This window comes from Diadema antillarum, unplaced genomic scaffold (assembly GCF_040938485.1).
Source record: "Diadema antillarum isolate AM-2024a unplaced genomic scaffold, OU_Dant_1.0 scf00000017, whole genome shotgun sequence".
Lineage (NCBI taxonomy): Eukaryota > Metazoa > Echinodermata > Echinoidea > Diadematoida > Diadematidae > Diadema > Diadema antillarum.
Window position 1 is genome coordinate 4,556,250 of NW_027270906.1, and position 25,602 is coordinate 4,581,851.

The 25,602-nt window shown below is 39.9% G+C and overlaps 2 protein-coding genes across 2 annotated transcripts in view; one reads left to right on the forward strand and one right to left on the reverse strand.

Moving 5' to 3' along the window:
* Positions 1-2,669: 2,669 nt before the first annotated feature.
* LOC139726706 (aminoacyl tRNA synthase complex-interacting multifunctional protein 2-like) lies at positions 2,670-11,237 on the reverse strand. Its single transcript, XM_071637693.1, has 4 exons — positions 11,050-11,237; positions 9,043-9,204; positions 5,972-6,209; positions 2,670-4,151 (listed from the first exon to the last, which is right to left on the reverse strand). Exons 1-4 carry the CDS (start codon positions 11,185-11,187, stop codon positions 3,754-3,756), a joined length of 936 nt encoding a protein of 311 aa, XP_071493794.1. The 5' UTR covers positions 11,188-11,237; the 3' UTR covers positions 2,670-3,753.
* Positions 11,238-17,199: 5,962 nt separating this feature from the next.
* The window catches only part of LOC139727362 (nucleosome-remodeling factor subunit BPTF-like), a 39,962-nt gene continuing 31,559 nt past the window's right edge, over positions 17,200-25,602 (forward strand). Inside the window, exons 1-3 of the mRNA XM_071638326.1 lie at positions 17,200-18,725; positions 20,457-20,662; positions 23,405-24,591. Of these exons, the coding sequence (XP_071494427.1) occupies positions 17,338-18,725; positions 20,457-20,662; positions 23,405-24,591 (2,781 nt within the window). The 5' untranslated portion in view covers positions 17,200-17,337. The remainder of the gene's footprint in view (positions 18,726-20,456; positions 20,663-23,404; positions 24,592-25,602) is intronic.

The following is a 25,602-nucleotide window of genomic DNA, read 5'->3' on the forward strand; positions in this document are numbered from 1 at the left end:
CACGACGAGTGCGACTCAATCTCAGGAATGACTATATCAATAAGTGGAAGCAGTCATGAACTTATTTATGTCAAAATCAACCGATTATTTTGATCTTTTCAGTCCTGACGGGATTCGTATAGGGTGATGCAGCTGGCAACAATGAACACAGATACGTAAATGAATAAGAATTTGATCAGTAAAGGACGTTAATATACGCAATATAGTTGCCTCCACACGAATGAGCAAATTGTGAAACTTTGCACGAGTATGTATATGTCTGGACATTATTATTTTTGTTTAGTAAATATTGACCAAATTTGAAAAGAATTATTAAGAGGTGAAATAATAGGCACGCCATAGACTGGAATGAAGTCTTGATAATCAGAAAAAGGGATAAATGCAGGTCTATGTAAAAATAAACGACTGTTGTGTAAACGGTAATAATGTTTCTCAGAATCCAACATTTAAGACATATCCAGATTCTTTTGTTGCATTCTGATGCACCCTTTTTGCATTATGGCTTGTTACAGCTGAAATAAATCACAGCAATCATTAGTATATTGGTAGGAAATCATTGTGCCAACATTTATGATAGTAATCTAGCAGTTCTTGTTAGGTCCCATGTACACCCGAATCAAGGTCCTTCGTCGGAGATGACTTTCAAATGATATTCTGCACTATTTCCGTTATAGTTGCTCAGATATTTGCTAGTCTATATTGTTTGTAAATTGAAAATCTATGACATAAAGAAGCACATTATCTGCTCTACGTTGAAAAAAAAAATAATTGTGTAGTATTTATCCACTTACTCTGAGACACGGCTTGATTGACGCAGAAGGCAAAGACTAACAACATGAAACCCAGCTGAGAGCATGTACAATGTATGTTAATGCCGCGTCTCCTCTTCGACGGAACACATTTCGTCCTCAACGACATATCGCATTGCAACTGAGCCATCATCGGTCTTGAGCTTGATGAGAATATCAAGAGATGAGAAACAGAAAAAGAAATCAATTCATTTTCACTTCAAACGATGACATATGATTTGACTATTTTTTGTTTTATTTTCTTTATAGAATTATATCATCTTGCCATGCCAGTACTAATGTAACACCTCCTCAAGCTCTTGTGTCTTTGCTGGGTAAAAAAAAAAACACGTCCCCCAAGACATGCGTGATGCCAACATCGTCACTGTCTAAAATAACAAGGGAGACCGCAGCGACTGCAACAACTATCGAGGCATCTCTCTCCTCAGTGTTGTCGGGAAAGTTGTCACACATGTTTAGTTCTACCACGTCTGCAGAGTCTTGCCTTCCGGATGTATTCAGAGTCGCAGAGCGGCTTCAGGGCAGGCCGATCTACAGTAGACATGAACTTCTCACTACGGCAGCTCCAGGGGATAGAAGTACCGAGAGCAGCAAAAAAGCTGTACATTGCCATCATGGACCTGACGAAAGCCTTTGACCTAGTCAACCGATGTGGACTCTTCAGTCTCCTGCAGAAATAGGACCCCTCCTCCCCGAGACTGCTCCAGATTGTCACATCCTTTGACAAAAGCATGCAAAGTAGAGTCTGCTATAACGATGGAACTTCTGATGCCTTCCCTGTGAGCAGCGCGGCGGTGTGCGAAGCAGGGCTGCATTCTTGCACTGACACTTTTTGGAATTTTCTTCTCCATGCTCCTTTAGCACGATTTCGAAGACTGCACGCGCGACTGCATGCATGCTAAAACAAAGGTTGAGGTTCTAATATCGAAAAGATGTTGTTTCCAGACGACGCGCTGCACTGATATCAAACACAGAGGTCGGATTGCAGAGGCTGGTTGATCGTACGCCCCATGCCTGTGAAGAATTTGGACTAACCATCAGCCTGAAAAAGACTAAGATTTTGACCCAAGATATATACTGACTCTCCTCCAGACATATCCATCAATGACACACATCTGGAAGAAGTGAACTCCTTCACCTACCTTGGTTCGACAATCTCCAGTTCCCTCTCCCTTGACAATGAGATAAGCAATAGGATAGGGAAAGTTAACGCAGTCATGGCCAAACTGAACAGGCGCGTATGGAACAACAGTCAGCTGACCAAGAACACCAAGCTCCGCGCAACGGCGTAGCCAGGATTTCATCTTAGGGGGGGCGGTTAGTCTGCGAGGGAGCGAAGCGACCGAGGCAAGTGTATGTATCTTTGTGTTTGAATATGCTGTATCACAAACACTCTGCCTTTATGTGAGGGAGTTACACCTCAACCTGTTGAGGACAAGCTGATTTTGCCATAACATACATTTTCTACTGACACCTGCCAGAGTATACTTGGGACTAGTGTTCAACAGGTTAAGCAGCCCTACACAGCCATGAGGACTATGTTAAAGGTGCATAGTCCCGGTAGTGTAGAGGGCGCTGTTGATGACACTGCCGATCACCGCTAGCATCGATACGAAGATTGCCGAAGTTGAGCTGTCATCAAGAGAAAAGCGCGTTGGCGTTGCCAAGTAACGTTGCCTTCAATGTCTTCTCTGCGCATCACGCAGTCTGTAGTAATGCCAGGGTGCGTGCATATGTGCTTCTTATTATGACATTAAAGAAGTTTGCTAAAACTGTCATCCCCCTCAGCCGAATCATGAGCCGAACTGTGATCGGACCACTGACTACAGTGGATCGGACTTTTTGGACTCGGGGAAGTGGGCCACAGCGTAAGCGCTAAAGAGGAGTCAATAGCGTAGGTCTCTATAGAAAACTTGCGCTGTGCACCCGCGTACGCATTTGACTAAAACACCTGGACCATGCACCTTTAAAATCCTTCTCCCTTACAGTACATCACTGACTGACAACCCTATATTTTCTTCACAGTATTAGGCATTTATCCATGTTATTTCTTCAAGTACAGTACAACCTCAGTTATCTAGCCATCTTAGGACTGGCAGCCATTCAGACGAGTTATATTACCACATAAGCGAGATACACTCACGCACAACACTTTCTATTAAGTTGTGTTGAGCATATACACAAGCCATAGTCAATTCACTATCATTGTGTTTGATTTACATGGTAGATGCATGTTTCATAATTCAAATAATGTTATAACGAAATACAGTGCAATCCCATTATAAAGAACATAGTTATAATGAAATTCCAGTTACAACAAAATAAAAATTTGGGCCACAACATTATCTTCCCTATTTTTTTTTTTATTGTTTATTTGTTCAGTCATAACGAAATTTCAATACATAGGGAAAGAAAATTGCCTGTCCCCAGGACTTTGTTATATTGGGAGTCCACTGTACAAGTAAAAATGCTCACACTTGTGTGTCTTTGTTCCTTTGAATTTGCAGACAAGCAATAATCAAGCCTGGTAGGTATCTTTCACTCTCCCATTTCTCCTTTTACACCAGATGAGCGACATACTTGTCTTTATAGCAACAGTATCTCGGTTCATATCATGGTGATCAGCATTTGAAAAAAAAAAATCAATTAGAATAACTCATCCAAAAAATGGCCTAACCATGGAGGCAAGCAGTTTCAGCAGAAGAGTAGGAGAAGAACACTTTTAAAATCATATTTCACCATTCTCATCACTTTTGTGCAATGTAAATTGGAGTATTGTCTCTGAATAGAACACACAGAGGTCAGCACCCTTTGTCAGCAGACTACAAGACTGATACAATCTTCTACACTAATGGGTTGTTATCATTCCTGTAAACAGTTTCTGTCTGTACTGATCAGCAAGCAACTGGTGATTTGACACTAAACTATCTGCATCACCTGCACATCATGCTACAGAGCTAACAGCAGTCCTGAATTGAGATTGTGCCGCGCAAGCTTTGAGCCATTTCTGGACATTAGAGGGAGCCCCGCTGTTCTGCCCTGTCTGGTGTAGGGCACTCCATACGGCGATGTCGGCAATCGTTGGGGATTCCCCCACCAGCCATGTGCGCTTTCCAAGAGTTGAATTCAGCGTCCGCACGGCGGCTGCCTTCTCCTTGGAGCTACCCTTGAGGATGGTGGAGCTGGTGAGATCCAGGAAGCCGTCGATGCTGGTGACCGTGGTGATGTCGGCAGCGTCATAGGCGGGGGTCAAGAGTCGTGACAGGTAGCGGAGGATGTTGACCTCTCCCTGAATAGGGGTCTGACTACTGGCCTTGACCTTCATCTCTGGACCATGGGTGACTGGTCAAGCACATTAGTAATAAAAGAAATGAAACCATTATGACTTCACTCAACAGTACATGAGAGCTCATAACGTGCAGATTTCTCAACCTTTCTGACTTAAAAATACGGATGATTTGGCTCAAAAGTAGAAAGATAAAGTAGTTCACACAACATGTGTGGCATAATTAATATGAAAAAAACTAGAAATGTCGCTATGGCGACTGGTATGCCTCCGTCATAATGCATGGTTCTCCGAATAGGCCTATAGCACAATGTCTTGATAATATGTGATGACAGTTTCACATAACTGGCAAAATATTAAAAATGACAGGTTTGTCACAAATGCACTGATTGTTCACTTTCCTTGAACTAGGTTTATTTGGATGAATGGCTATACTGTCTAATAAGAGTGCAGGTATTTAGGGATTTGTACCCAACTTTTGACCCTTTTATAAGTTTAAAGAAGAAGTGAAATTTAGCACTTTCACTTGACCTTTGACCTTGTGGCCTTTGACCTTTTGACAAGAAACTTCCAAGAGAATCTGTATTGGGTAATACATGCATACACTAAGTTTCAAGAAAAAATCCTACAGGCATTGCATAAGTAAGAGGGCAATAATGACAATTTGATGAGTTGACCTCGACCTTTGACCCCTGACCTTTGACCCATGACCTATAAATTCCCTACATGATCACTGTCAGTCAGTACATGCATATATACTAAGTTCCATGAAAATACCTTAAAATATTTGAGATATGGAGAAAAAAGTGAAATTTTAACATTTTCACTTGACCTTTGACCCTTGACCTTCAACCTCATGACCCAAAACTCTCTCGAGGGAATCTTTATTTGGCAGTCCATGTATACACCAAGTTTCAAGAAAATACCTCCAGCCATTACAGAGATATAGGGGAAATAGTGAAATTTTGAGCATTTGACCTTGACCTTTGACCTTGAGCACCTAAAAGTTGAAAGGCACAACTTCGCCACCTCATACATATACATGCCAAGTTTCATTAGGATACCTCTAACGGTTTTTTTAGATACGCTGTCCACAAAATTGATTACGGACGGACGGACGGACAGACGGACGGATGGACAACCCGAAAACATAATGCCTCCGGCGACACTTCGTGGCGGAGGCATAAGAATGGGAAACTTCCTTAAACCAAGAGCTGGAAGTGGTCAAAATTCAGATTCTTTCTTCTAAAATCTCAATGGTTGGGAGGTCTGAAAGTGTGATTTGGGATCTGGCACTACACTGTTACTGTCCTGTATAAGTTGTGCCGTCAGAGAGACCATAGAAATAAGCACAATTACATGACACACAAGAGAATGTACTTAATATTGTTAAATCACTGCAATAATTCGATTAAATCTAGTGGGAGAACATAAAAAAACAAACAAACGATTAACTAAGAAATTGAGAGAAGTGATGCATGAAAGAAGCTTTATTCTCTAGAGATGTATATTATTCAACAAGAGTGATCAATCTTTAAATGAAATGGATGAAGATGTCTTTTACTCAATGAAATCAGAACTTTATGCTAACATGAGCATTAATAGAGGTTCCCATTTATATGTGCTTCCATATCTTTCAAAAAGTTTACACATTAAAAGGCAGAAAATAGTCTGTTTTTGCTGCTTAATAAATCTTCATAATACACCGCAACTAACTGTAAAATTATCTTCATTCTTCACATCTCTTTGTCTTCTCTTCACTTTTTTCTCAATTTAGACCATTTTTTTTTCTGTAATTCAAAATTCTATGCCAAACACATTCTATTGTTTCAGGTGTACTTAAAGGAACAGGAGAGTTCTAATCACACTAGCTCACCATTTTTCCAGATCAGCGTGAGAGACAACTGGTTGTCCCCTCTATTGCTGGCTGCATGGATACCATTTTCTTCGAAGTATCTGAGCAGCTTCTCTGGGACTGATGAAACAGAGGAGTGTGCATGGACCCTAGTCATACACCGGTACTGCTGCTTCAGTAGCTCGTAGAGAACCAGCAGTGAATAGGGTGGGTTGTTGGGATTGGCATAGATGACCACATCACAAAGACAGCCAGAGTTCTGTAAAAATTGACAAAAAACTTACCAATTCATGGTAACAATGCTTCTAATGAAATAATGACAAAATACTCAGACTAAGTTAAACCCTTACTATTCAATCACAGGACCAAAAGTTAGGTCCCCTCTATGACCCTACAATGGTCAAGATAATATCTCTAATGCAATTCAGTGAGCTGTGTATATTTTTTCTTATTGCTGTAATCATCATGTCTATATTTAACATATTGTTAACTTTCCGGCATCTGCAAAAAAGCGCTTCCACGCAAACGCTACAGCACGTAAAATGGGTAAAAAATTGACTCATCTTTCCACAAAATCTGGATTCTGAAAGTGTACACTTCTGGAATTATTTATGTTATATGTCATTATTGTAACATTTGTAGCAGTGATGCACTTTTCATCAAAAAGTACTTTATGAGTAGATTTGTGACCCGCTACAACAAAAAGGTCCTAAAGTCGCGCACGGTCGAAGCCGTGAAAATCGAGTTTGAAGTCAGAGCATTAAAATTGGTCAAAACTTACGATTTTCTGATTTTGATATATTATTGGAGTATAACATGTCTTCTATCATCTGTCAAAAGTTTGAAGCAAAATGATCAAAGGAAAGACCAAAAATAGCATTTTTCTGAGCCATGTTTTTTGGCGTTTCAACGAAGTAGAAACTGGTTCGAAAATTTGGATTGAGCGCCACAGATAGGTTCCGCCCCTAACAACGACCAGAGTGATCTCATTGGTCAGTTTGCTGCTTGCTGCTAACCGAAGCGTGAAGCTCGCACACTGCCCAGTCGACTGGTGCGTGTGGGCGATGCTCAGCCGCTTCTCACATGCTGGTCACTGATTGGTTGGTGAGGAGACCGCCAACGCTGATGTGCTTGAATGAACTCTTCGGGGGTTGCTAGGGCTTACCTTCGATTGTCCAGAGGTGAAAACTGACTTGCATGTCCCTTGATCGCGATTGCGTCGAAAGGAAGACTTTTAGGGCGCTTTTCTCGAAACAGTGATTTTCCAGACGTCTCGACATGCTCTCTTATAAACATCGATATCTCCGCAGCCGATTATTTTTGTTATATATCAATTTAAAGCAGAAAGATTAGGGAATTACAGTATATCATGCAATTTTCAAATAATTGACCTCGCCCGACTTTACAATCATTTTGTTGTAGCGGGTCACATTCGTCTATGGCGAACAGTCCAAATTTGGCGAATTCAAGCATATTTTGCCGCCTTGCATTTCTTCCATATGAGATATCTCAGGAACAGAAGGTCACACAAACTTGGGGCGGATGGTTTCAGAAAGAGGACATTCTGCCCATTTTTGTGATATAAGAATCTTGTTCATTGTTTGAGCAGTCCTGACACACTTTTGCAGTAAAGTTAGACTACACAGTCACAATTGCTGCCATAGGGAACATGTACAATCTATGCAGAACTATCACATGACAGACTACTAACAAAAATTTGAGTTGTTGACCTTCACTGTCTGCCGTCATCAGCAGTGTGAATTCCTGTGATTTCAAGCTTTTGTTTCTCACCAAATATCATTTACAATCTATTATCCATATGCTTTTGTATGTGAGACATTATTTAGATATGTAGCAGCCTCATGAACAACATAACTGTTACCTGGTATGTTTAGGAGCAGAAACAACCAAGTAATACATTCCACATTCCGTCTCATTTTTTGATGATGGTTCTAATCTGACTGGTGCATTTCCTTCGCAGGTAGTAATAACGTAAATGATTGTTACGGTCGCTTGCCACATGCTGTCTGCAACCGGGTGCTTGCATATACACATATTGTACACAGTTAATCAACTGAAATAATGTTGTCAAGGAATGATAAGGTCCTAGACTACATCTCATGTTCTGTAGATTTAACCCGATTTCTGTCACCTGCACAAACACACTACGCGGGAAATTACGCACAGCGCTGCCACCCCCATTGTAATGTGTCGACTAGCCAAGCGCTGCACACTCATTCACCTTCGCAAGCATCCGTTCCGTTCGTACTTCGGATTTTCTGCGTGAATTAGGGCAAAATTTTTCAATATGAATAAAGCAAAACAGATATTACTAGACAAAGTCATACTGTACTTAGATACAGGTTTCATGGGGGTAACAGTAACATGCATACATTCAAAATCACGAATATATTAAGAAGCGCTCCATTTACTTCTCCTTTACTGAAATATACAATTCATCTTTTTCTGCCATCCTCTCTTATAACTTTGTGAGTAAAGAATAAACATGTGATTCATCCAATTCCTTTTGCAGCGAAAAACTGGTGGTATTCAGGGCAGCTCACTAACCCATTTTTTTTTTCTACTGGTCCGACTTGTCTGTCAGACCAGTAGGTACCCAGTTTTCTGTTCTTTTACTGGTTCATTCTTGAAAAGTTACTGGTCCGACAGTGATTTCTACTGGTCAGAGATCGTCGGACCAGTGCAAGTGTGCAGAGTTGTGGTATTCACCAATGATCATACTCCATGACCTAAAGAGTTACTGGGCGCTGCCCTAGGGCTCCTTTAATTCCTTGACAAATTAAAAAACAGAACTCCATGGTGCACAATGTTAAATAATACCACAGTGCATCTGACACAGGAAAAGGCATCTTTCAATCTCATTACTTTGAGTTCTTCATCAATCATTCTGATCTGGCAAATGTTGTTCTTCCATCTATAAATACTTCAATTGTTGATCAACTCAGCGAAAGGACCCAAAGGCATGCTCCCTCTTTAAAGGCTTCTCACCCTTACAAGACGCCTTTAAAGAGGAAGCAAACCCAAAACTCACAATTAAAAAGCAGCATATTTCACTATCTTAAGATTCTTACCAGTTTGGAAGGTCCCCCAGAAGAAACAGCTGCAGCTGCAACTTGCACAGTAACACCAGGTTGGATCTTGGATGACAAAGCAGCAACTTGGGTTTTCAGAGATTCCAGCTCAGTCAGAATACTTTCTTGCCTTTGCTCCAATGCAGAAAGTGCAGGATCAATCTTCTCACATAACAGGAGGGACATACAAATGATAACATTACATGAGGATTTTAATAGAATAATACATCATAGATTAATATGGTGCAAAAACTCAAGAAACTTTGAAATTGCTACTTGATATTGAATTATGGTGCGACTTAGACAATCCCAAAAGTGACTAGGCTTTATCGTGATTTTGACTTCAGGATTATGATGATGTGCTGCACTAAATGACTCAATCAATTATAAATATGAGTTTAGACTTTGCCGTCCTTAGTATTCTATTGTATAACTCTAATCAATTCACAATTGTCTAGCTTGTATGGTTGTGGAATATACTGTGCACTCCCATTATAATAGAAATAGTTATAATGAAATTCTTGGTACAACAAAATCAAAATTCAGGTCCCCGAATCATCATCTAATATATCGAGCTACACATTTTCTGCTGTTCAGTGTATCATGCAATTTCGACGCAACGAAAGAAAATCACCAGTCCCGAGGACTTCATCAGGAGTAGAGAGTGCAGGTACATACTGTGTGTAAAATACCTGCCTCAGCTAACTGTTCAATATGTAACGACTGAACGTCGACAGTATTGCTACATCACTGTCATCACTGTCATCAGCCAGCAAAGTCAAACACAAAGCCTTGCCCTGATGGCAGAGTCATAATTCACAACAGCATGCAATGCAATAGCTGGGATCCTCTTAGCCCCGGAGACCTGCCGCTCTGCGGCGGGTCCTGGCGGCTACCTCGCAGTTTCGTTAAAGTGAGAATCACGAACAACTCCCTATTGCCACATATACGGCAACTTCACAAATAAACCATGGCTAAATTTCTATCATAAACACAGTGACAATAAAAAATGAAGTATACACTACCCCATTGCCTTGGTTCTTCTCACCAATTTATCTGGAAACTGCAAAATTTTCCACATTTTTTTGGAGTAAGCGGCCTGCCCTAGTGGAGAGCTTTGCTGCTATTTTGAACGTGTATATCCATTAGTACGCATCTACGCATGTGTTAACAATGACGTCAACGTTACAGATGCTCAAGGATATGAATAATGCATCATCGCACGGTGCATATAAGGTGAAATGAATATGCATCATGTAGCGTGCAATACAGCTGTGAATGCATGCTGTGCGCATGTGCAAGTGATTGTGAGTTTTAGTGAGCATCGGTGAGCTGAAGATATTTGCCTTATAAGACAGCATTTTCTGCATCATAAGCAATGAAATGCATCAAACAGTCGCCGATTTGAATCATTTAGGCTTAATCGACCCATGTAAGTATTCCTAGTAGTTTTTGTTGAAAAATTAAGGAAATATAGCGCCGGAACGGCACCCGTTTTGTACAACACTACAACATTTAGATCTGAATGCGAAAACGGCGCAGCCCCAATGCTGCACGTTGGGGCTGGTCGCAGTTAGGATCCTCTCAACCCAGGCTTTAATCGTTCAGTGGTGCATCTGACAAAGAAGATTTTAGCTCATTTCTGACTCAATGCACCACCATCACTACAGGGCTTGCGCTTGTTAAAATAGATTTCTTATAGGACACTCGACACTTCTTCATTTCCTTTGTGACACGAACACACCCTTTTCATCAGCTAGAATCTTCTACAGGAGTGAAGGGGCAGATTAAGAATACAAACAGTTAGATCATTACATTTACCTTTCGTGAAGGTGTTGCATGAGTTAATATTTATAAGAAGACATATGGAAATAAACCGGCTGCGTATAACCCGAAAAATGCACAGTCCCCTTCTCTCAACAGTTTACACTGCTTGAATGTCCAACATTACAATACGACGTGTAGAAATCTAACATAGAAATCTAGTGAAGAAAAAGTAGAACTCACCTCGCCCTCTGGCGCTGACGAAGTATTCCCTCTATCATGGATATTTGCCATTTTGAACATACAGTCAGGAAGATCTAGTTTCGCGTTTGAAAAATCATACACTGGGTCCAATTTGAACATTCCTTTCGTAGTGCTCATGGTTTGGATTTGTCTCGGGGCCGGAGTGGATTCGACTCGTCGAGTCACTAGTTAGGCATGCATATAACTCAAGCAGCATCAAATACAACTGTACTAATCCGTGGATGCAGCATGTAGTCGGTCGATCGTCTACACTACGCTACACATGTGCGTGCAAGCGCAGTCGCAGTGCCAGTGCCAAGCCACGTTGACTTTTCTTTCGCATGTAATGTGTACATAACACAGCGCGAGCGCTAGCCGGCCGCGCTGCGCTATTGCATCATGGAACTCCGAAACCTCTACCGCGACTCTACAGGGATGCCTATGGAAAGCAGCTAATGCCAAAAAATTGCTTGCACAATGTAACATAATTCAGCAAGATGCACATTCGACCGATGTCCGCTGCAACACAATGAAGCGAAGAAACAAAACTTGAGAAACTCATTCCGACAATGACAAATCAAGTTTTTATTGTTTTTATATTTCGGCAATGGTGGGAAAGTAAAAACTGGTCAACTATTTGCTGTCTGTCCATTATCCGAGGTACATCAACTCTCTCTTATAATTTTGTACAAAATGGTGACAGCTTCCTGATTGGTTATTGGCTCTGTACTTTCGTGCTACTGCTAATCGACACTCATTGCAACCACATTTTTCTCTTTCCTCGGATTTGATTTTCTGACTGTAGTACAACGATCCCAGGGTATAGTTGTCATTACAGAATGATGTAAGATATTTCAAGTATCCGATACAACTGTACCCAGTTTGCCAATAAAAGAGCGTGTATTTTGAAAAAAAAAAGTCAACATAGGTAATGTTCATGATACAGTGTCAGGTGAACTGGATACATTTGTACAGACATCTAACATAACAGATAAAATTGACCACAGTCCACATAGGACGAAAGGATCGACCCATCTCACACATCTTTTGCATTCATTGTACAAGTAGTCACTATCACCATCATCACTGTCTACACACGTGGAACATGCTCCCTAGTAGCTGTTATTCTTCTTCATCTTCTTCTGCCGTCTAACTTGGGGGGGGGGGGATATAGCCTCATATAGGTTAATATCCAACCTGCGGATCCTGTTCAGGGCAGCATCACTTGGAGGAGCAAGTTCTGCAAGTCCTCATGGGAACTTCCGCAGGTAGCTTGATAATTCCTTACAACCCTTCAATTCGAGGAGCCTCTGATCTTTAAACTCATCTTTACTCGCTGTGCCACATGTAAACTCATGATGTTCAGGGTACTGATTGATCATTTCTGGTCCATTCCTATGGAATCAACTTCCACTAGACATTCGAAATCTGCTCTCTCCTCTTACACAAGTACAAAGTTTTTACGTAAAGCCTAGTTATTTGGACTTCGTAAATATTTCCTTAATCCCATTTTCTCATTACCCTTCTGCCTTTCTCTGCGCCGTTCATGATGGCTATGGCAGCGCGTTACAAGTGTTACTTGTAGTTATGCAAAGTGTGTGTGTGTGTGTGTGTGTGTTTAAAGAATGCATGTGCGTCACGTATATGTGACGAAATATAAAAAGTATTTGTTTAGCAAAATATTTAGTGCCGGTTGCCTGGTTCCGCAACCACGTCGTTGTATTCATTGTCTATACTTCTGTTAACCTTTGACATCGACAATATAAACTAAGAAGTTGGTGAGAGATATTAATTCGAAGGATAACTGTGTTAGTGAATCCGCAATTCTGTAAATCACACAAAACCAATATCAGCAAATTTATTTTCTATTTTGGTGCAATTTGGTGACTCGAAAAAATAGATATAAATGAAAAATGAAATCATCTCAAATAGAAAAACATACGAATGAGCCACTAATATGCTCAGCAAAAAAAAAGAAAAGAAAAGGAAGCGTCTATTCCAGTTCATATTTTTCATGGCCCACAATTTTGATCAAAACTAATGTATCACATACTGAATTAAACGTAATTTAATGGCTCTCAATCTGGTAGTTCAAACCAAAGTAAAACTTTACGCATGAGTGAACACCTTCCTTTTCGTCCTCCAAGGCAACAAAAGTAAAATTTGCGAAATCGATATGTTGAAATTCATTTCTAAACGCCCTTAACAATGATAACAAATGACCAATTTAACACAATGATAGACATGAATAAAAATAGCAGGAGTAAGTTTTCCTTCCTTTGTATCTCTTCATATCCTTTCAAAAACAAAGTGGGAGATTAAAGGGAGAAATAAGATTTTTTTTTTTTTGGTCAATGCCAACTTGACATACGGAGTAAAGCCACAAAGGTGATTGTGTTGACCGAATTTCTGCATTTCATTCTGTTAATTTAGGAATCTAAGAATTCATGAGACCAATTCAAGAACCCTATTACTATTTGAAGTTCTCTTTTTTTTAACAACAATTCAACCATCTACCATTTCCCCCTTTTTATCATAGCCTTTTGCAAAGGGAGCTCGCAATAATTCGTGGACTAACACAACAGTGAGCGGTAGACTCGCGCACAGCAATCGGAGCTCGCTACACTCATGACTGTGCACGTCCACAAATTATTGTGAGCTGCCTTTGCAAAAAGCTACCTTTTTTATTGATCTATATCAGGTTGATAGCCAATCCCTATAGATAGAGTACATGACATAAATTTCCGCCAAACATCTTATGAGATTATATGAACTTGAAAAGTGTTCACTCTCTTTCTTTCTTTCTTTCTTGCTCTCTCTCTCTCTCTCTCTTGTGTGTGTGTTTTTTGTTTTTTTTTTTTGCTGGGTGACTAAAAATCATATGAAAATTGACAGGTATGAGAAAGTAATTAAAATACCACGTACTGTGACTAAGAAGAAAGAAAGACATTAAAAAGCAAAATAATTATATGTCATTGGAATGATGTGAAAATGACAGTTTTATACATGTAAGGGCCTTAAATATGATAGGCCTGCATTGTACTCTGCCTAACCTCACAGAGTCAAACATATTTGATTTTTGTCACTGAAGCATAAATACGATTTTCCACGACACCATTATATTCATGAGAAATCATTATATCTATAGCATACGGGTGTAGGGCCTACCTAGTTTGGGCCACCAAAGCACATAATTTCTTAAAATGTTGTGCCTTAACATTCATTTCTAGTGACCCGGGGTCGCTGCTACATGTACATATATTTCCATTTAGATTTTATCAAGTTTAATTTCCCTCAAAGGTAAGTTTTAATTACCCTTTCAGCAAGCCATAGCTATAAGACTGAATTTTAAAGGGTCATTGCCATACCCCAATATCTAACGTTTGGCAGAAAAACAAACAAATGATAACGATATGGTGAATCGATATGGAACTACAAAGTAGATATGCAAAAAAAAAAATGACATTTGTGCATAATCTGCATATATCAATCGACAGTAAAATAAAAAAATGAAGACCTCATCATTGTTTTCTTGGCATAATATTGTACAAATAAAACTAATTCATAACAAACAAAACAAGAAAAGGAGGAAGAGTAACCCCCCCCCCCCACACACACACACAAACATACATATAAACACAAAAAACCGAAACAAATGAAATATCAGGGGCGGATCTGATGGGAATTCCGTAAAGACCAGGCGCAAATATATATATATATACATATATGTATATAAACCCTTCAAAAAAAGTTTGGAAATCTGAATTTGATCAATCATTTCTCATCTTTTCTTAGAAATGATTCATTTGTGCTTCGTACCACAGAAAGATTGTTTAATTCTCTTTAAAATTATACCATACTTGTTATGATTATCGTATACATGGAGGTGCAGTGCTTACAAATATGAGGTAAAGTCAGAATTGAAAAGCTGCAAAATGGCCCAATTTTTGACGTCCGTAATGCAGTTTCCTCGTGATGAGTGAGTTCCCCATTGTAACATCAGCATTTTTATGGAGTGAAACATGATGTATGCGTTCAATGGTTCAACCAAACAGATAAACGCACACACACACACACACACACACACACACAAACGATCATGACTCAAACCATTTCATCTCAAAGAACTTTGCCACATTAATCGCAACAAAGACATAAAGAGGTGAAATGGCAAGGTCTTGATTCTATTGGAATTTCATCTTTATTTTGTCTTCATTTTGTCGTTATTTTGTGTTCATTTTATGTTTACTTTGTCTTTATATTGTCAATGAACATGATCGGGGCTCAGCATCCCTGGTGGACGAGCCAAGTGCTTGCACCACCGCCAGGCACCGTGTCCTCATGCTGTTGATTGGCGTCAACCAGTATCTGACGGAGTCCTGCCTGTATGTCGTTGCATTTGTGACCCTCTTCCCCACAGCTCGACCAAGTTGATCCCAAAAATGTTCTATGGGGTTGAGGTCGGGGCTGCATGCAGGCCTGTCCATTTCTAATGATGCCCTCTCCATGCTCTCTCTCTCTCGAGAAAGTTGCGCACATGTCTCGCTCTAAATGTGGTTTTTCGTTGTCATCTTTTTGAAGCATCTCAGCTTAAATTTGCCCTATGGCGCAGGGTTTTTGAACATTGCTTACAAGTGGTATGATGTACAACCATAAAACTTGATGAGCTATCAAAATTGCCTAGCATGCCACCACTGAAAACTGGAATGCGAAGTTAAGATGTCTATTGAAATTTGCCTTCATGGCTGACCAGTTGAGAACAAAAGACATAACACAAAAGAACATGTTCTTTATGTACTCTTCACGATCATTCTCATTCATAAGGACAGTTCTTGTTCGTTTTGCAACTTTTCAATGCAGACCTTATCAGACACTTTTGAGTACAATCCTTTACTTGATAGCATAATCATAATGAGTAGGATATCATTTTAAAGAAAATTTTATACTCTTTCCATTGATATCAAGCATGTAGTGTATAGTGCTTACAAACTGGAGAAATTTACAACTGAAGTCAGATTTCCAAACTTTTTTTGAAGGGTTTATATATATATACAGTGTATATATATATATATATATGTATATATATATATATACTGGTGCTACTTCCAGGTTTCATTTTTTTTCTTTTGTTAAAAAAAAATACAGAGGGGACGCGCGCCCGAAGTGCCCCCTCTGGATCCGCAACTGAATCTTACTTACCTGTTGGAATCTTTAAAAAAAAAGAGAGAGAGAGAATACATTCAAACCGGGGAGGTGACTCTCACCTCCAAACGCCTCTAAAACGGCCACCCACGGGAGACGAAAAAGGCGGCCGTTTTAGATAGGTGGTCGCTATAGACAGGGTCCTTACAGGCTTTTTTTTTTCCTCGTGGGTGGAGATTTTTTTACGGCAGGTGGCCGCAAAGGCAGGTTTGATTGTCAATGGTCAAACTTCCCCATCAATATTTTTCATTTGCGGTCATTCCGCAGTGCATGCTGCAACATTAATATTGCTTAGATGGCCTTTCATATCGCTCAGATTCTGACTTACCGAGTGATTGCGCCAGGTACGTACCAAATACACTCAAATACCGATATCGTTGTACACTAGTGTATGCGATTGGCGCATGCGAGTGCGGCGCACTCTTATTGCAAGTGAATGATGTAAACGCGTCTCTGATTGGTCCGTTTACCGTCAAAATTTTCAGTGATTAAGTTACAACTTGTATCGCTAATCTTTCCATCATTTGACATTTAAATGGATAAATCATTATGAACAGAATATTCTTGACTCATCGAATGATATTCTCTTCAAAACAAAGTGACTTGGCATGATTTCGGTTCACTAAGCTCACTTGTACGTGGGGGAGACCTCCATCACTCAGATTTGGTTTCAAACATGAAGGCTATATAATTCATGCCAACATTTTTGATAATGTTCTGGTTTCCTTATCATGGAAAATTGCAGTCATTATTAGTTGGCAGTTCAGCTGATTCAAATGTGAGTGCCGTAATTAATGCCACAGGAACAATGGAGGGGGAAACACCGTATGGAAGCCTTTCGAAAAAAAAGTTCAGAGTGTAGCGGACCCGGAGTTCTCGCTAGCACTAACGTATTTGCTCGTCGAGTGAGGTAATAGGTCACGTGGTCAATAGCTCAGAAAATGGCGGACATCGCAGAAACTGCGTGCGATTCGTAAATAGAATGCCGATTTCGTGTTTCCTCGCGGTGCAAGTGGATCTGAAACCACGCTAAAGAGTGTGCAAGGTTACCAAGCACTCGGTAGCAGCCGCCAAGTGAATTTTAAAATGAGGCGAGGACGTGGGCGACGACCAAAATCGCTTGTCGATTCTCAGGATGAGTCGCCGACAAATGCAAAGAAATCTGTCGGAGGAGTTGGACGAGGAAGGGGAGGCCACAGCAACAACTCGAGTCCAGCCAGCTCCCGTTGCAGCACCCCTGTCAGTTTGGCCAGCAGCACCGGAGCATCTGGCCGAGGAAGATCGCCGAGATTGCGGGAGGCTGCCAGGCGAAGTCAGCGGCTTATCCAGGAGGTGATAGCGGCTCAGCACACCCCAGCAAAATCTAGCCCAGTAACTATTGGCAGGGGTAGAGGGAGTGGAAGACCCAGAGGTAGACCACCTCAGAGCAAATCAAAACCAAAACCCAAGGTAGGAAAGGGCAGAGGGAAAAAAGGCAGGCCAAAGTATGAGAGTTCAGATGATGAAGATGAAAAAGACTATGATGATGAACTGCTTGTTTCATCATCATCAGAAGAAGAGAGTAGTAATGAAAGCTCTGACTCTAATTCACTTGGGGATGTTGACGATTTAGATGAGGACAGCGATAGTGATGGCAGCAGTGCAGCTAAAAGGAGACTATTGCTGTCTCGACCAAGCAGATCCCTAGCGCTGCCTTTCCTTGAATACGAGGAAATTCCATCTCTTGAACTTCCACCCTCAAGTACAGATCTCATGCTTGACACTGAAGATATTTTGGAGGCCCTGTCTGTGTATGAGGTGCTTAGACATTTTAGCCACCAGCTTAGATTGTCTCCTTTTCGATTTGAGGACTTCTGTGCTGCACTTTGCAGTGAAGAACAATGTACGTTATTATCAGAAACTCATCAAGCACTTTTGTACACACTCATTAAGGAAGAAGAGAGTAGCGGGACAACTTTTGGGCCTCATGACCAACGTGACAGTGTGAATGTGCAGATTTTGTTTTTGGACAGCATGACTTGGCCAGAAGTTGTGCGAGCGTACGTAGAAAGTGACAAAGAATTCAGGAGTGCCCTGGGTGCACTGGAGGGTGAAAATTACCCCTTTTCACCAGTGTCGGATAAACTGACAGTCCTACGTCTCCTGTGTGACCAGTTCTTGGCATCGAATAGAGTGCGTGAAGAAATCCTAAGTGAGGGAGCAATCACGTATGATGATCACTGTCGTTCTTGCCATAAACTTGGAGATCTCATTTGCTGTGAAACGTGCTCGGCTGTGTATCATCTTGAATGTGTCGATCTAGTAGAAGTCCCAGAGGATGACTGGCTGTGTACTGTGTGTCAACAGCACCGTGTTGCTGGTGTGTATGACTGCATCTCTGAGGTTGAGAAAAGCGGACTCCTCATCCGACAGGAGCCCCTTGGTTATGACCGACATGGCAGGAAATACTGGCACTTATGTAGGAGATTATTTGTGTAAGTTGATGAGAGTCATGTACAGTGCACTCCTGTTAAATATGATGAACACAGTTATAGCGAAATTCCAGTTACAGCAAAGTAAAAATTCAGGCCACAACATTCGCTCTATGTTTTGTTTTGTTTTTAAATGTTTGTTCATTTATATTGTAACGAAACTTCAATGTAAAGAAAGAAAACTGCCAATCATAATGACTTCGTTATAACGGGAGTCCAAGTACCTGTAAGTGTAAGATCTATCATTGATTTTGAATTTTGGAGCAATTTTCCCTCCTTCATTATGTTTCATTTTATGAATAGATAATACTCGGCAGCAGTCATGTACAGTAGGTTATAGAGTAAAGGTGCCACATGTTCAAAACTTTGATTACTCTATCCTGCATCAATTAGGGAAATCTGCTACTTCAAGAAGTGTACCTATGTTTGGTGACATTCAATATGAGAATCCAAAATATACCATTAATAATGCAAAGGATAAATTATTATTTGTGTTATTGAACATCTGTTTAGCTGAATGAGTAATTTCAGTCCTGTTATTCTTGCATCTATTGTGTATGGCCTGCTTGTGTAGTTGTGTATGGGAACACTGAAAGAAAATTACCCACTTTCATTAGTGAAACATCTGCAGAATTCAAGGACATAGTGGGTTTGTATTTGTCAGAGCAGAAGTGTAGAGAGTAAGTGCTCAAGTGCTATCTTCAAAGAAACGAAAAACATAATTTTACAATAATTCAGATTCAGATTCATTTTATTCCTTTTATTGTCCATTGAGGAAATTCTTTCTACTGGCATTTATACATGTACAAATGTGTAAAGGGAAGTATAGATCTTACTTCATTCATTCATTCATTATAAAGGGTGGGATGCTAATGCACTGAAGTGGCGAATGGCCCACCTAACTACACAATACCTAAAGATCATCTTCGTGATAGGCTTGCATACAATGTAGCTCTTTCAGAATTATTACAAGAAAGGAGAAGAAGAAGAACCTTCCAAAATATCAGATTATAATGGATGAATTCAAAAAGCCATACTGAGTACTGATTGCTGACTGTATACCAGGTATTGATTAAATTGGTGAAAAGGTATCATATTCTTCTGTAGATATTTTCACCAGCAGTGTCATCAGTTGCAACCAACATAATATGAACACATGATACTTTGCAAGTTGTGTCACAATCAAAATTCTCTCTATATTGATCTTCAAAATTGCAGCTCATGATCATTTCAGCACACAAAGTAATTCAAAATTAGTTCTCTCCTCCCCAAGTATACAAAAGACTGGCTGAAGATTTGTGTCCTTGGATTACAGCTTGATCACTGTGGTCAAATTATCAAAATTAATGCTAAGATGTAAGTAGTCTAGATACTAGATGCCACCAGAGAACATGTAGAATTGGGGGTAAGGCAAAAAGTATGTGTACAAAATCTTGTAGTGCCAGAAAAGCAATTAGAGTAGAATATTATAATGTTTAATGGAGTGTGTCTGGACTGACCACCAACCATGTATGTAGAAGTAGGGCCTTTTGGCTAATCAAACCTACAAGCCCAGAAGCACAATAATCAAATCAGATTATGACTACAATCTTAACGGGTATCATGCTGTTGTCATGAAATTTAAAAAAAGAAGAAGATAAGCTTGTATCTGATTTCAAATACTATGGTTCGCTCAGAGCTGTATGAAATGTTTTTATAATCAAATTGGATTTCCTCTGCATTGACCTTTCCCAGGGAGGGTGAAAATGAAGTCTGGTACTACAGCACCAAGCCCCAACTGGAAGAACTCTTGCATGCCCTAGATGCTAAAAAGTGGGAAGTGGACCTGTTCCAGGCCCTCACTGACAGCATGCCTGATCTCCTTGACCAGATGCAGAGGACAGAAGAACTGACGAACAGTGCCAGAGGCAACCAGAAATCTGTGCTGCAGAAAACTGCCGGTAAGTTTTCCCTCTTGCAGCTTTAAAGGAGACCTCTGGATGATTTTCAGATTTTTATGTTTGAACGAACTATAAATTAGTTTTACAGAGGACAGAGTTTCAGAATTTGTGATAATTGGGATGAAGAATAAGAATATTTTCAAAATTTAGAACAAATTGCAATGAACAAGGATGATGACATGGCAGAGTCACCATAAGAATGCATGAGTTGGGGCTCAAGGAAGCAGAACAAAAGAAGGCATGCATAGATGATACTCTGGTGAACTCGCAAGGAAGCGGTATTGTAATGAAATTACACTGACACATTTCTGAAATATGTGAACCTCCTATGTCATCATCCTTGTTCAGTGTAATTTGTTTAAGATTTTTCAAAGTATTGTTTCTCTGCTCAAGAACCACAATAAATTCCACAAACCTATAATTGTCAATTTATGTACTCCATGATGTGAAATTATGAAAATCGTCTGGAATGTCCCTTTAAAGAATATCTCATGTGTACTGTGTACTTATAGTAGTACATTGTAGTAATGTCTTTCCTTCTTTCTTTCTTTTTTTGTGCATTAGCGCAATGAGTTGTCATGCTTGTGAATAAAAAATGAAAAACAAAACAAAACAAAACATTTGACATTTTAAGTTAAAGTGCCAAAGGAAAATGATGGGAATACTGTATAAGCTGTTATTTTTGTGAAGCATTAATTTAAATGAATTTTATGAATCACTATTGGACCACAAATTGAACAACACACACAAAAACATCTCAAACTGACAGCCATTAGTGCACTTATGATACCCTCAATGTGATCTCTTTATTCGCAAAATATCTGTAGGCGAAAATAACAGCTTGTACAGTACTCAACTGCCTACGATGACATAACCACATACACTGTAAGAAAAAATAAAAACAACTGAATAATAACCATGAATGGGGTCATGAGTGTTAGGAGTGGAATCTATTACCAGTACATAGTTATGGATGTATAGAGTGCATAAACTCTTAATTATGTGTGGTCACAAGTGGAGTTATGTCTGTAATAGTTTTCAGAGAAGTCTCTGATTTCTAACTCTTGGTGACAATTAAGGCATGATACAATTATTAATCTCTGACTCTCATACCTGTATCCACTTGCTTCCTGTTTTAGACAACTAGAGCATTAGCTGTTAGATACAATGTATTTTGCTCATAACGATTATGATGACATTGTTTATGTAGGTACAATTAATTGTCTGAGTCCTTCTTTTAAGGTATATTTTCATTGAAAGTCATATTGTGATAATACTTAGATGTTTTGTAGTGGCTCTAGTACACGTAAGGTAGGGAGTACAATTTGTTCACACTATTCACAGAAATTTGATTCAGCAGACTGTTGAAATACAGGCATAATGTATATGTGGCAATTTTAGTACACTTTATTCATTAGTGCTATTCATGAATAATGCTACTGAACTGTGCAATCCTATTGAAATAGAAATTCTTGTTACACCAAAGTAAAATTCAGGTCCAAAAGTTTTTGCCGATACAAATCTTTATATACTGCAATGTTTGGCTGTAGAACAAAGAAAAAGAAAATTGCTGGTCCTGGGGACTTCATTATAACAGGAGTCACATGTATCTTAAAGGGTGTATACAGTTCTGGTCGAGGTGAGGATTCAGCTTTTAACGTTTTGCGAGATATTCAGAAACCACCCTATGAGATGTCAAGGAGCATGCAATTCTAAGGGGTATCAAAAGTTTATTTGATGAAAGTCGGTTTTGAAATGGCTTAGATATCCAAAAACAAGGTGAAACAAAGAGATCCTAATAAAGTTGTGGCATGTCGCCTTTTATTATTATCACTCTTTTGGATATCTCGGCCATTTGAAAACCAATTTTCATCAAATAAACGTTGAATCCTTCTTAGAATTACATGCTCTTTCATATTTCATATGAGGTTTCTCATTATCTCACTTAAAGGACAAGTTCACCTTCATAGACATGTGGGTTGAGTGAATGCAGCAATATTAGTAGAACAAATCAATGAGAGTTTGAGGAAAATCGGACAATCCGTTCAAAAGTTATGAATTCTTGAAGTTTCTGCTCAGTCACGGCTGGATGAGAAGACTACTATAGCTTGTGATGTCATATGAGTACAACTACATAAAGAAAGTATAAAGAAAATTCAAGATATTCTCACTTTTCTCACATAATAAAAGAACACTCGACTTCTCTCTTTCAGAAGTCAGGGGAAATAATATTACCCCTAACATAAGTCAGTAAAATGTCGAAGAAATGAGCACTTTATTCAAAATGTCAAGTTTTGTGAAATTCTCTTTTTATTTTCTTTATATTGTTGTACGCATGTGACATCATGCACTGTAGTAGTCTTCTCCTCCAGCAGTGATTGCACAAATACTTTAAAAATTCATAACTTTTGAACGGATTGTCGGATTTTCCCCAAACTTTCACTGATGTGTTCTACTAATATTGTTGCCCTCACTCAATCCATATGTATATGAAGGTGAACTTGTCCTTTAAGAATGTTCAAAACATGAATCCCCACCCCAACCAGTACTGTACAGTCCCTTTAAGAACCTGTGAGTGCACAATTTCTGTGCTTGGTTGTTGTGTGCTATTGAAGCAGACTTGTACCAACCACTGAGTTTTGCATGTGAAGTAGGATGAATTATTCACAGTTGGAATGCAGTGTGTATTTCTCATTTGAAAGTAATCTTACTTACATTTTTATTTCATGGTTGATTTTGCAGAGGAGCTAAGTATCGTCAAGGCAAAGCGGGAAGAGGCATTGCTGAGAGAACAGGAGGAGAAGCGTCGGCTGGAGGAAGAGGCTGCAATGGCCAAGGCTCAGGAAGAGGCAGGAGTAAAGGAAGCCGAGACGGGGGAAGAAAAGATGGAGGTGGATGGGGCAGGTGATACAGCCACTGGTAACCAGGAAGCAAAAGAGGCAGAAAGCCAAGAGATGGACAGCAGTGCTGTGCAAGATGCAAAAGAAGCAGACAGTTCTGAGAAAAGCGAAGAGAAAGAGGAGAAACTTGATGGAGATGGAGAACAAAAGCCAAATGGTGATCAATCATCTCCTGCAGAAGACAGTGGAGATCACTCTAAAGAGCAGGATCTTGAGAAAAAGGAGGATGGTGAGAGTGAGGGCAAGGAAGGGGAAAGCAAAGGGGCGAGGGTAATGACGCGATCACGTAATCCAAACTACAAGCCACCACCCCCTAAAGCGACTCCCTATTTGACTTACACAACAAGCATTCCAACCCGCACCACCTCTACTGTAGCGTCAAGTAGATCCAAAGGGGATGATATGCTTGTCATCAACTCAAAGGGGGAGATTAATCGTGTTGGGAAGGGAGAAGACAGGAGTATCATTACGCGGAGCACATTGCGACCTGAGTCGCTTTTCAAACTTGGCATGGAAGGAACATACAAGTCCTACAAGAATCAGTTTACGACCAACAGGCTTGCACTCAATAAGCCCCAGCATGCTGAGGAACGCGACCGCAAACGTTACCTGGTCAACAAGTTCACCCTGACACCTGCTGCCGAATTCAAATGGCACGGCAGCACTCACGGAAACCGCATCCTGACAATCTCCACCCTCCGCCTCACCATCACGCAGCTGGAAAGCAACATCCCGAGATCCTTGATGCACACAAACTGGACTGTCCATCGCAGCAACTGGATCAAGGCAGTCCACATGTGCTCCAAGCCCCATGCCTTTGCTCTGGCCCTTTCTGTCCTTGAATGTGCTGTCAAACCAGTGGTATTCAACTCCTACTTTGCTGAAGGACTTGGGCACATTAGGATGCAGCGGACGTCTGCTCTAGAGAAGGAAGAGCGCAAGAAGGGGGACAGGAAGAAGAAGGATGATGATGATGAGGTCCAGTCCAACTACAGCTGGGTCAAGTACTGCTTTCCTATCAAGCATCAAGTAAGTTTGTGTGTGTGTATGTGTGTGTGTGTGTATATGAGAGTTCATCTTTGCCATTAAACCTCTTGTTGGTCAATGTGTCGTTCACATTTGTGATACCTGAAGATTAATTACTTCCAAGAAATCTGTAAATGTTGTGTTTTTTAGAAAAATAAAGGTAAATCGAGATACTTTTGATTCATTGACGTTGTTATTGGGAAATGTAATGATTGCTAGAGCATTTCAGAAATAACAGCGTTACTGACAAAACATTGTCAAAGTGTTCATGTGCATAACCTGTACATTGCCCAAAACTAGTGATGGTTTTCCGTTCAAATTTTAACGTTTCAATGTTTATCAGTGACTTTGGAAGAGTATCTAAGATGTGTGTGTTTGTGTGTGTGTGTGTGTGTGTGATTGTGTGCATATTTTCTTTCTTTTTTTGGGGGGGGGGTGGTGGGGAGGGGTTGCAAAGAGATTTACGTACATTTTTGTCATTATGCTAGTGAGTAATGGTCACTCTTGAATGCCACTTTCTTATCAGATAAATCTATGCAATTCCTAACTGTTACTTGAGTGATTACAAAAATTGATCCTGTCCACTAAATCAAATTGCTCTGACCATGGATAATGTACCAATCCAGCTGTAAAGATATCATAAACATGTAAACTCAAAATGAATGGATTTGACGAACATTTCTTTTCATGATTTGTGTTTTCAGTTTGATGAGACTGTCACCGAACATTGGTGGCCCACTGAATAAATAATTATTTTTTAAGGGTTGCCCATGTTGGTAGTACAGTGCACTCCCGTTGTAACGAAATGCTCGGGACCAGCAGTTTTCTTTCGTTACAACGAAATTTTGTTATAACTGAACAAATACAATATATACACTGTAACAAAAACAAGGAAACAACAAACAAATAACAAGCCCTATTTCATTCCCGAACTAACGGACATTTAGGTGTATCAGAATCTGTGTGTTTTGTAGTAAAGAACCTTCAAAACAAGAAAACGAAGTTTATTATTTT

Coding starts and splice junctions, on each gene's coding strand:
- LOC139726706 (XM_071637693.1), bottom strand. CDS start 11,187: ATGAGCACTACGAAAGGAATGTTCAAATTGGACCCAGTGTATGATTTT. Junction 6,210..9,042: donor CTGGGGGACCTTCCAAACTG/GTAAGAATCTTA, acceptor CAATTTTTACAG/AACTCTGGCTGTCTTTGTGA. Junction 4,152..5,971: donor CACGCTGATCTGGAAAAATG/GTGAGCTAGTGT, acceptor GTGCTTGACCAG/TCACCCATGGTCCAGAGATG.